Source organism: Zalophus californianus, chromosome 1 (assembly GCF_009762305.2).
Source record: "Zalophus californianus isolate mZalCal1 chromosome 1, mZalCal1.pri.v2, whole genome shotgun sequence".
In the NCBI taxonomy this organism is placed as follows: domain Eukaryota; kingdom Metazoa; phylum Chordata; class Mammalia; order Carnivora; family Otariidae; genus Zalophus; species Zalophus californianus.
Genome location: NC_045595.1, coordinates 213,752,588 through 213,763,697, shown reverse-complemented (window position 1 = coordinate 213,763,697; position 11,110 = coordinate 213,752,588). Strand labels below are relative to the sequence as shown.

General features: G+C 51.4%; 1 protein-coding gene across 7 annotated transcripts in view; it reads right to left on the bottom strand.

Moving 5' to 3' along the window:
- Nucleotides 1-1,675: 1,675 nt before the first annotated feature.
- The window catches only part of TRAPPC10 (trafficking protein particle complex 10), an 87,939-nt gene continuing 78,504 nt past the window's right edge, over nt 1,676-11,110 (bottom strand). For all 7 annotated transcript variants that reach the window (XM_027583623.2, XM_027583624.2, XM_027583629.2 and 4 more), the window contains 4 exons: nt 10,765-10,935; nt 6,221-6,398; nt 3,419-3,613; nt 1,676-3,108 (listed from right to left, as the gene is read on the bottom strand). In XM_027583623.2, coding sequence (XP_027439424.1) covers nt 2,870-3,108; nt 3,419-3,613; nt 6,221-6,398; nt 10,765-10,935 — 783 coding nt within the window. In that variant the 3' untranslated portion in view covers nt 1,676-2,869. The remainder of the gene's footprint in view (nt 3,109-3,418; nt 3,614-6,220; nt 6,399-10,764; nt 10,936-11,110) is intronic.

Below are 11,110 nucleotides of genomic sequence, written 5' to 3'. Positions count from 1 at the left end.
GTAGCCTGACATACGCTATGAATAAATTTAGAGAAAGGGGCACTTTCATGAAAAATCAAATTCCAAAATCACGGATTTATTTTAAAGATCACAGTTGACAGCAAAACATTTAGATCAGCGTAGTTTGTTCTTTAAAAAGTAGCATAACTTTTCATTTTATGTACACATCTGGAGTGTTTCTTTAATTTGATTTTATAACTCAATCTTATATTAAACACTAAAGAAAAACTGAATAGAAGCCTGTGTGTATTGTCTCTGCTATAACTACAGGGTATCAACCAAGACTTAACTAGTACAGGAATCCAACCCACGACCGGCTGTGCTGACAATGGACTGTAGGTAAAAGTCATTTTCAGATTAATACAATTTCCACATTAGAATCAAAAGTTATAATTTTTCCAATCATAGGAAACCCCATGAAATTCACCAAAATTATAACTTATTTCCTTTTCCATTTGCTAGTATTTACATGTTCCACAATATGTGTAAAACGTTTGCATATTCTCCTTTTTAGATGCACATTCTATATCCGGCTTCACAATTATTTAACAGCTGCTACATCTTTATTAACAAAACCAGCTTGTCTCAAACACATAAGCCTTATTTTATTTTAGACAACAAAAATCCAAGTACTGCTTTAAAAAAAAAAAAGGTGAACTTTTAGGTGACATTTTTCATTTGTGTAGAACAAAACAAAATAAAAATAGAGGCACCCATGTAACTTAGATTGCAAAAGATCTTTTGGGTAATGGGGGAGGGAACAAACCTGCAATAAATTTGATTTTATACAAATTGAAAACAGTAAGAAACCACCATGAACATTCTGGATTTCTCCTTCATTTTTTCCCTCTATTATGCAACTAGAGAATTTCATCTTGGGATTAGAACCCAGAAACAAAAAATCAAACAGAAGTAAGGTAACCATCGAATCACAGCCCCACCTTCCAGAGGGTGAGAGGGAAAGCCACATTATACACGGTGTGAGGCTTTTCCGACAGAATCAAATCGCAAAGATCTCTTCATTCACAGGGCTTGGCAGATCTGTAGGGCAATCATCAATTTTTACAATAAAACAAAACTTATTTTAGAAACCCTAAACTATCATTAGATTCTGAAGTTCTAATTTGCCTAACTAGTTGACTAATAAACTTACTAGTTTTAAAGTGCACCTAAGGAAGATCATTTTCTGAAAAGTTTATAAACACACCAGTATTGATCTTCTTTACACATTTCCAATCTCTGTAAATGATAAAAGACATGGGGCAGGGTGGGGAGAATGACACCACCTTATTTTTTGGGTGAGTGAAAAGACAGCACAGAGAAGCGTGGACACAACTGCTCTGCTCTAGTTTCTCCGAGCTGCCCCTTGGCCCCTGCTGCCCGCCACGCTGCCGCACCAGCCTCTCTCCCGCCGGTGACCAGCGGGACCGGCAGCAGCAGCAAAGGCGCCTTTCCTCTGGGGCTCACATGCTTGAGGTTATTCCCATGAGGCCGCACCCTCTGCTGGACCTGACTACACTCGCTTGCCTCAGTCCAGTCAGCTTGATTCCAACCACACTTTCCCAGGGCAGTGAGAGTTCTCTATTTCTTATGTACAAAAATACATTGCTTTGGAGAGCTGGAGAAGGCTGCATACACCCAACACTTATTTACAAAGCTGTGACTCTCACACCAGTAACAACAAACACACGTTTATTTTGTCCTTGATTTTTGGTGCAACTTATACATAAACATTACATCAGTTAGTCTGTACTTTTAAAAATAATAAATCAACCCTATGTACAATTAAATTTACAACCAAAAGCAAATTAATCCATTGGTATGGTGTGACTGTAATTTTAGTGGACCAGCGGAGAATATTCCAAGACTTTCGTCCTTCCTACAGCCAAACTAGAAGCACACTGAGAGGGGCCCCCACCAGTCTCCCCTGAAATGGAGCCTCTTAATCTCTAGGGTGTAAGGTGCAGAAGAAACATATTGATTATACAGTGACAATGACATGTCAAGACTTTAAAGGCGAGAACAAAACAACATATCAACCCCCACATATATAATAATTAAAAAATAAATACATACTTAATTTCAAGTGCATATTGACATTCAGTCAACATCATGGGGAACAGGGGTTCCAGAAAGATTTGTTCCTAAACTATTTCAATGCCAAGTTGTCCTTTAGGCCCTGGTCTAATCTTCCCGAAGTACCTTTAAGATGGCTCCAGCTAATGGAGGCTCCAGGTCCACCCAGTGTGACACCCCAAGGCACAGAAAGGGTTCTGTTCCCTCCCCACCCAGCCCTCAGCCTCACTGACCTGCCCTAACAGGGTGTTATTCTAGAAAAGTAGAGTAGTGACTCCTCTCAGGTAAAAAATGGTGTTTTATCCCCCAAGAGACTCACAAATCCACCCGGTCAAGAAGCTGGAGGACAGCCGTGTGACCAGGAAGGCACACACGTGTGACAACTAAGACGGCAGGGTGTGCCGTGTGTCTCCCTGGAAGGCACACGGACTCCATAAGGAACCAGCAGACGGGGAGGCCACCAGGCGAGGGGGCACAGTGCGCATCTTCCGGGAGCAGGGAAGGGGCGACGGAAGGGAGTGGGGCTCTGGGCGGACACCGCAGGACACCAGCACAGACACAGGGACGGGGAGATTGAGAGTAACGAGTCCTCTTACACCATGGACAACACAAAAAAAACGCTGTAACTCAGCCGACCGGCCGCACACTGAAATTCTCCGATGCTTCCGTGGGCAGGCAGAATCACCGAAAGTCTGGTTAGCGCTAGAATGTTGCGATGGAGAGAGCAATGGAGCCAGGATCCCTTCGAGTGCGCTCACACCCAGCCTAGGGCGTGTGCCGACCCGAGGCACGGTCATGTGACGCTGACTTCGAGAACATGGTCATCTTTGCTGGGGATGACCAGGACCTGCATGCCCATGCTGGAGTTGAAGACCTGGCCGGGCGGCAGCGCCTGCAGTCGGGGCATGGGCAAGCCTTTGTGCTCGCTGCTGGAGGCCGAGTGCACGCTGCCCCTGCTCTTGATGCTGCTGCTGTCCAGCTGGTCATCCACGTGCTTGTCCACCGACAGGCTGTCGTTCTCTATCCAGCTATCTGCAAAATTCACAGGAAGTGAGACACGGCCCACTGACTCGGACGGGCTACCTACCCCAGGGAACAGTGAGCCGCCCGAGCGACCTTCAGAGCACGAGAGTAAGTGAGGTGGCCCCTTTAAGGAGAACCTAGCGCATGGGCCCTCAGAGGACCCGTGGAGGCTTCGGAGCAGGTGCCTACAACTTGCAACCCACTGGCACCAAACACGCCGTCGATCAGCAAGCCCGGTCCCTACGAGGCGACGTTACCACCTCCCCGCATGGAGCTCTCACTCACTGCAACCGTGAGCGCACCCTTCAAGAGTCCTTACCAGCATCCAGTTGTGAGGAGTGCGCAGAGTGATGGGGGAGGTATTTAAACAGCCTGACGTCGGGAAGGGGCAGGTAGCCCGCGAAGAGGGGCATCACCTCCATGTGGACCCGGTGAGTAGCCTGGGCGACCACAGGCATGGAGATGACACCAGAGCTTTTCCCACACACTGCCCAGTTGCTACTGTTGTCGACCACTGGAACAGAGGGAGAGCACTGCTTTACCCCAGGAAGGGCATTCGGTATTCACAGCAAAATAAGAGCCATCAAGAGTCCCGCACGCCAGAGTGCAAACCCGAAACCAGATACATTCTATGCCGCACTATCTTGTAACTGACCTCAACAGGAAACAGAATGGTTTAATGACACGACGCATCTGAGAGGCATAGGGAAAATCACTTTTTTCTCCTCAAGTTAACAAATCAACAGGGATTCAACTGTACTCAAAACCCTTGTGTCAGCCTTCCAGAGTATGGGGGCTCTGGCTGTGAAATTTGGAATGGGGGTGGAACAGGGTGGCGGTCCCCCTAGTAAGCGGTGGCATCAGACTGGGGGTCCCAGTCCCAACTCTGCCGCTCAGACGAGCCTCTCAATAGGACAGAAAGAGATGTATGGAAAGCCCTTCTACCGGCACAGCGGACATTCTTAACATATGGCAGTTACGAGCACTAATGATCACAACACAACTGTGATGTAATTCAATGTAATCCAAAGGAGCCTTGTCTTCAACAAGCCGACGGCCTTGCAAAAGGTGACAGCAGCTCTGTCAAGGGGACACTGAGCAGGGCCCAGGAGCTCCACTGAGGAGCAAAGAAGGGGTCACAGAGGGATGGCTTCCTACAGAGGGGGAGGGGGAGCCTCTGGGGACAAGTGGTACCAAAGGACATGCAGAGGCTAAAGCGGCATCTGGGAGGGAGACACCGGAGCAGTTCTCAGAGGGTGGTCCCTGGGGCACCAGGAGGTCACGCTCCCACCTCTCTCCCCGGGCTGCGGTGCGTACCGGTGGCCAGGACCGGAGGCCTGAGCATGAACCGAGGCCCCACGTGCACGGAGAGTCAGTGGCTTCCTCACCACCACACACTTGAGGACAGAAATTGCCAGTTTTACTTAAGGATGTCCTTCGTGAAGTAGTCGAAATTAATTTTATTAAACCCAATCCTTAAGGAAAGATCTTTTTTAACTTTATCTCTGAAATGATTACAGACTCCCGAGAAGCTGCACACCATTAGAGAGGGCCCCCGGCCCCCGAGCTCCCTGGGACTGCACCAGCAGTGCTCTTTGGTCTGGGGTACTGGGCAGATGTCTCGAAAATGAAGGGCGTGAGGGGCACCTGGGTGGCTCAGTCGTTAAGTGTCTGCCTTCGGCTCGGGTCATGATCCCAGGGTCCTGGGATCGAGCCCCGCGTCGGGCTCCCTGCTCGGCGAGAAGCCTGCTTCTCCCTCTCCCGCTCCCCCTGCTTGTGCTGTCTCTCTCTCTCTGTCAAATACATAAATAAGATCTTAAAAAAAAAAAAAGAAAAGAAAAAAGAAAACAAAGGGCGTGAGCCTGTCACTTCAAAGAAGTTGCCACTGATACGATCTGAAACTGATCAAGAGTGAGAATCTCGGAAAACCGGTCTTTGCCACTGTGAGCCCGGCAGTGTCCCAGGACTCACGCTACCCCAGTGAGCTCCGTGTGGGCCAGAGACGGATGCCAGCCTGTGATACTGTCCAATGAAAGGCGTCCACATGTGTGCGATCTGCACACCTCAGGAGCCATGTTTTCCCAGTGACCGAGGCATGGCACCACAAAATGATGCCTGGGTAAAGGGGCCTCTCAAACTACAAGCCAGATCTGAGGATTTGAGGATACGGAGTACGAAAAGTTCATTCACACGATTCAGATGCCATTCTGTAACTGGCCTGAAAAAAAGTACCACTTGTCAAGTTCTGGTGAAAAGCCAAAGAAGAACAGCCACGGTTATCGGAAGGCTGTTAAAATCGACCTCCCTTTACCAACTACGGATCTGTGTGACCCTGGCACGTCCTTGCACCCTTCAGCCAGAGTCCCACACGTCAGCACTGAGAGCGCAGCAGGGGGGACGAGCCAGCTCCCTTCCGGGAGGCCCGATGTTAGGGAGAGTTGAAAGAATGCAAATTAATGTCATTCTTCTATTTTTTGTCTTGTTTTCCTAGTTTTGGAAAACGAAAACAGTTCTTTTTCAAGCATGAGGTCATATAATGCGTTTACTGTGATTTTTAAGTAACTAGAGAAAGAAATCTTTGGCTCCTCAACCATTTCTTAGAGCATAAACGGTCGTGACACCCCAAACTGAGAGCTGCTCCTGAAGCAGCCCGGGCCCTGGAGGAGGTGGACGGTGACGGGTGTCTGGGAGTGGTGGGCGCAGGGGGTGGGGGGGAGCCCAGGCGGGGGGCCAGTGTCAGGTGTGGGGGATGAAAGGAGGCCAGAGGGAAAAGGGCCCGGACTCGAGGACACATGGACCGCGGGGCAGCAGAGTTGGGACCTTGCTCCCGTGGCGTGGGGAAGACCCCGTATCACAGGCAGAGAGGGAATGGGCAGCTCCAGGGGCCACCGTGTTCTCAGCACTGGGCCCAATGACTGCTTGAGAATCTCCCCAGGAACCAAGTCCAACATCCTACCAGCCTAGGACCACGCCACATAATAAAACATTCAAATGAGCTTTTTTGATTCTAGAACATTCTCTCTTCAGACAAGGAACACCACACTCTGTGGAAGAGAGGGTGCAATCCCTTCACGCACTGGAGCAGCCCAGCAGTGAGGGGAAAAGACGTCTCCAGACCTACCTTCATACATAAGCTTGGTCGAAAAATACTCGTCGGATTCTGACAGTGCCTCGTCTTTGTCCACCTCCAAGAGGCCCGAGAGCCGCGTGATGGACACCTCCAGGGAGCAGAGCGAGCCTGTCCGACAGTGCTCCGTTCCCGAAGGGGGCAGTATCTCAGCTCTCACATTATATAATGTCTGCGCAAGAAAGGGAGAGACAAGCACAAGTGTGTACACAACCGGAAGAGGCGCTCCTCTAGGCCCAGGGGTGCTGCCCACAGACATGAGAGAGGGACAGAGGGGCCGGGCCGGCCGGAAGAGCTGCTGGGTGCCGACCCTTTCCAAGCACGCACAACAGCAGCAAGGACGGGCCCTCGCCCTCCGCACGCCTGTCACCCAGACTCAGGATTATCAATGTTTTGCTTCATTTGCTCTCTTTCTCTATGCATCAACACGTTATTTCTCTGCCCGGGGCATTGATGGCAAATTCCGGAGAACCTGTGGCTTCACCCCTCTGTACCTCAGCAGGTGTCCCTAGAAACATGAACATCCTCCTACAAACACGAAGCCAGAACCACAACGAGCGAAGGTCACACTCCTTCCCTGCTACTGTGCAGTATCATAACCACCTTTGGCCAAACGTTCCTTTCTCCACGGTGACCTCTTCATCCAACGGCCTCACCCACTCACACCTGCCCGACACCCTCATCACCTGGGACAAGCAACACCCAAGCCTGCCCAGGGGCAGGTGGCCTCACCCACCCCACACGCTGGCAGGTCTTCTTTGAAAGGAAAGCGTTCTTTCTTCAGGATCCTGTGAGAGTGTAGCTCAGCAACTCCTGTTGTCGCTGCCTCGGCATCCACCTTGCTGGCCCAGCAGCCTGTGGGGTGTGTGAGGGGCCGCCCTACATGGACGCCGGCCCTCATGCAAGCACATGCCCTAGATACCAGCCACACCGTCACAAGCAAATGTAAGCTCCTGACAGGGTTTCCCCGATGCACCCTTGTGATCGACAGCCCCTCGCCACCCCACCCCCAGCACCTTCCCCTATGTGCCGCTTAGATGAGAGCCCCGTGGGGCTACCAGAACCCACAGTCGTGGGTCCCGGGCTCCAGTCCAGCTGGAGCCCGGAAACCCCAGCGCCCTCCAACCACAGACCCTGATAAAGACACGTGGCCCACGTCTGCACTCTGCCCTCACCTCTCCGTGCGGCCCCTCAAGGCATGCCATGTACTTCCGCTAGGACCTACGAGTATTAAACTTCTCTTTTTCAATTTCTCGTGGTCTTTTGTTGAACCAGGGCTTACCACCCGGCACTCTGCGCTTCACATAACAAGTGTTGATTTACTAAAGTCATAACATAAGCTTGGACACATGGACATGGGAAATAATTATAGCACAGCTCGATTCAAAAGTATTCTGCTGGTATTATAAAATGTTCAAAGAAAAGAGACTTTAGAATTTTAAAAAGCCTATTGCCAAAATACAACATTTTCCTGGGAGTTAACGAGGCTAAACAGTAGTCCTAGATGGGCCTTGCTCAGTGGTTTCTCCAGGCAAATACTCAAAGGCACCTGTTTGGAAGTGGGACAGACTTCTACAGATCTGAAGGGAGCCCCCCCACCAGGGTCCTCTGTGGCCTTCCAAGGCCAAGGGCATAAAGGCGGCCGGGTACGCAACCCCAGGCCAGAGCAGAGGCCTCCGTGTGGCAGGGAATGGAGATGGCAAAAGCGGCAGGGGAAGGAGAAGCAGGGGCTGACGGAACAGCTTCCTGCTCCCACAAAGCCCCCCAGCCGGGAGAACGCAGTCTGGGAGGTTAGCGAGCTCAGCCGAGGAAGAGTGAGCTTTGCTTGGAGCTCAGAAGGGAGCCCAGAGACAGAATGATGTAGGGAAGTGTGCTCCTAAGTGCATGTCCTCGAACACTGCCTTCTGACGGCTGTGGGATGGAAGAGCGTGGCTGGGGTAGGGGGAAGCACTGGACCGGAAGTTAGCAGTGAGGTGCCTCCCCACCTGACAGCAGCTGTCGGCTCCTAGAAACAAACTCTAACACGGAAGGCCAACTGATGTCAACAAGGATGCCGAGGCCAGCCACCAGGGAAAGAACAGTGTAAAGCGGTACAGGGACACCGGAATAGCCACACGGGAAGAATGAATTTGGACGCCACATCTCACCACACACAAAAGTGAACCCAAAGGAGATCACGGACCTAAATGTAGAAAGTATAAAACTCTCAGAAGAAAACACAGGAGGCGATCTTTCTGATCTCAGGATAAGCAATGATCTCTTAGACCCTACACCCAAAATACAAGCAATAAAAGCAATTGATAAGGTGGACTTCATCAAAGTGAAAAACTTCTGTGGTTCAAAGGACACCATGGAGAAAGGGACAACACAAGCCACGGAACGGGAGGAGACGCCTGCAGACGGCATCTACGACAAGGGGCCGCCGTCAGGACTATATAAAGGACCCTTACAACTCTCGAATAGAAAGACAACCCTACATATTTAAAAAACGGGCAAAGGATATAGGTACAGACACCTTTCCAAAGAAGATACGCAAGCCGCCAACAAGCACCCGAAAGGTGCCCGGCATCACTGGCTATCAGGGAAACGCCCATCCAAACCACGATGGCAGGCACCTCGCGCCTGCTGGGGCAGTGGAAGCGGAAGACGCTGAGGACAAAGGGAGACCTCACATGTCGCCGGGAGGCGGGGGTGGGGGGGGTGAAGTGACGGCGGCCCTTTGGAAAACAGAGCAGCGCCTTCTCAAAAAGTTAAACAGAGTTCCCATATGGCCCGGCAAGTCCACCCAGATTCTCACCCAAGAGAGAACTGAACACAGAGAACTCGCCCAGCGATTCCCACAGCGTTAGTATTCACGACGGCCCCACGGGGAAGAGAGCCCGGATGGCAGCCACTGAGACATGGCAAGGAAAATGGGGTCCACGCCACACCATGGACGACTATTCAGCCATAAAAAGGAGTGAAGTCTGGTATGCGCTACGTTCACTCACGAGCCCTGGAAACAGGGTGCCAGGGGGAAGAAGCCAGTCTCGAAAGGCGCCCACGTCCAATGCCCCTGGTTACACGCCATGTTCACAACAGGCCAGTCTGCAGGCTGACCTGCCCCTGGGTTAGTGGTCGCCTAGGCCTGGGAAGAGGCAGGGGTGGGGGGGTGACTGGGAGCAGGGCAGAAGGTTTCTTTCTGGAATGATGAAAGTGTTCTAAAATAAGACCATGGGGATGGGTGCACAACTCCGTCGACAGGCTAACTGCTCTGAAGTGGACACTTCAAGTGGCTGAAGTGCGTGGCATGTAAGCGATGTAACTCAATAAAGCTTTCTCGGGAGAAGTTGGCGTCTCTATTTCCAGCCCTCAGAGATGACCAGTTTTCAAACAGCCATCCAGCAGGCAGGTTTCTTCACTCAGTTTGCAGTTAGAAAGAAAACCGTTATCTGTGCTCTTGAAGAGGAAGCAGACCAGACCGGGAAGGAGCCATGAAGCTGCCAGCGCTCTAATAATCGCTGGCCGGCTGCAAGCAAACCAGACGAACTGTACGCAGGCTCCGGCGCACGAACGGTTTCACGTGGCACAGCTGGGAGCACATCGGAAAGCCATGTGTGCACGCTACAGAGAGATCACGCTGCTGAGTATGCTGGAGCCTACAGCTGGTCCGAGAGAGGGGCAGAGCGGGGGGCTGGGAGGAGGTACTGAAGAAATCACTGATGTCAAGAGCTATAAACACAAACACATCTGCAAGTGTTGTTGGACGATTCCGGTAGTAAAGAGAAGGAATGGAAACACCAGAAAATTGTGTATTTACATACTGATTTACCTGGCACAAAATCCAAGTCTCACCAAAGAAACGAAAACACAAGTGCCTCTCCCCACCCAGCTCAAGGCCACCTCCAGCTCCACACGTGTACGCAGGTTACAGGACGGTCTTCACAATACGGAGTCAGTAGGTTTCCATTAACAGTTTCCGTTTTTCTTTTAAAAAGAAACCCCCTTGGGGCCCCTGGGTGGCTCAGTGGGGGAAGCACCTGCCTTCGGCTCAGGTCGTGGTCCCAGGGTCCCGGGATCGAGCCCTGCATCGGGCTCCCCGCTCAGCAGGGGGTCTGCTTCTCCCTCCGCCCCTCCCCCTGCTCATGCTCGCGCTTACTCTCCCTCTCTCAAATAAGAAAATAAAATCTTAAAAAAAAAAAATAAAAAGAAAGCCCCTTGATAAAGTAACCCTGAGTAGCAGCCAGGACCAGGATGAGCACATTCTCACTGTGAGCAAGAGAAAAGGGAGCAGAGCCCCTGAGTCTTCACTCCTTACACTCATCTTATGACCACCGGCAAGACTGCAGGAGCCAGACCCGACACCCGAGAAGGGCCTGGGTGTCTAGGGTACAAGCCGCAAACGACTGAGCTGCCCCAAACGTTAACTATTTTCCTGGATCTGTTGCTTCATTATACTGAAGGTTTTTCTCTACCTGATTTTTTAGATTAAAAGGAGTATGATGCCACCTTTCATGTCCCCCCACAACACCCCCACCAAAAAATAATACGATACATACAAAAAAATTTTCCACTTGAAATTCGTAAGTGTACGGCTTCAAGGGGATAGACAGCTGTCCTTCAGAAGCCGGGGCGAATCCAACGGAGAACTGGCAGTGCAGAGAAGGCGGGGGCTCCCGCGCCCACTTGAGCTCCCACACAAAGAACACGGATTGCTTGCTGTGGGTGTGCTGCAAGGACAGTCGCTGTCACCGCGCGCAGCCAGCCCCCAGCCCCACCAACCCCGAGCTGCACTACCACCCGACCGCCACCACCCTGCCTGCACGCTGCCCCGCGGTCCTGTGGCCCCAGACCCGCCCGGGGCCCTCCTGCCCGTCTCGCCCTGAGAGTAGGACCGGTCTGATT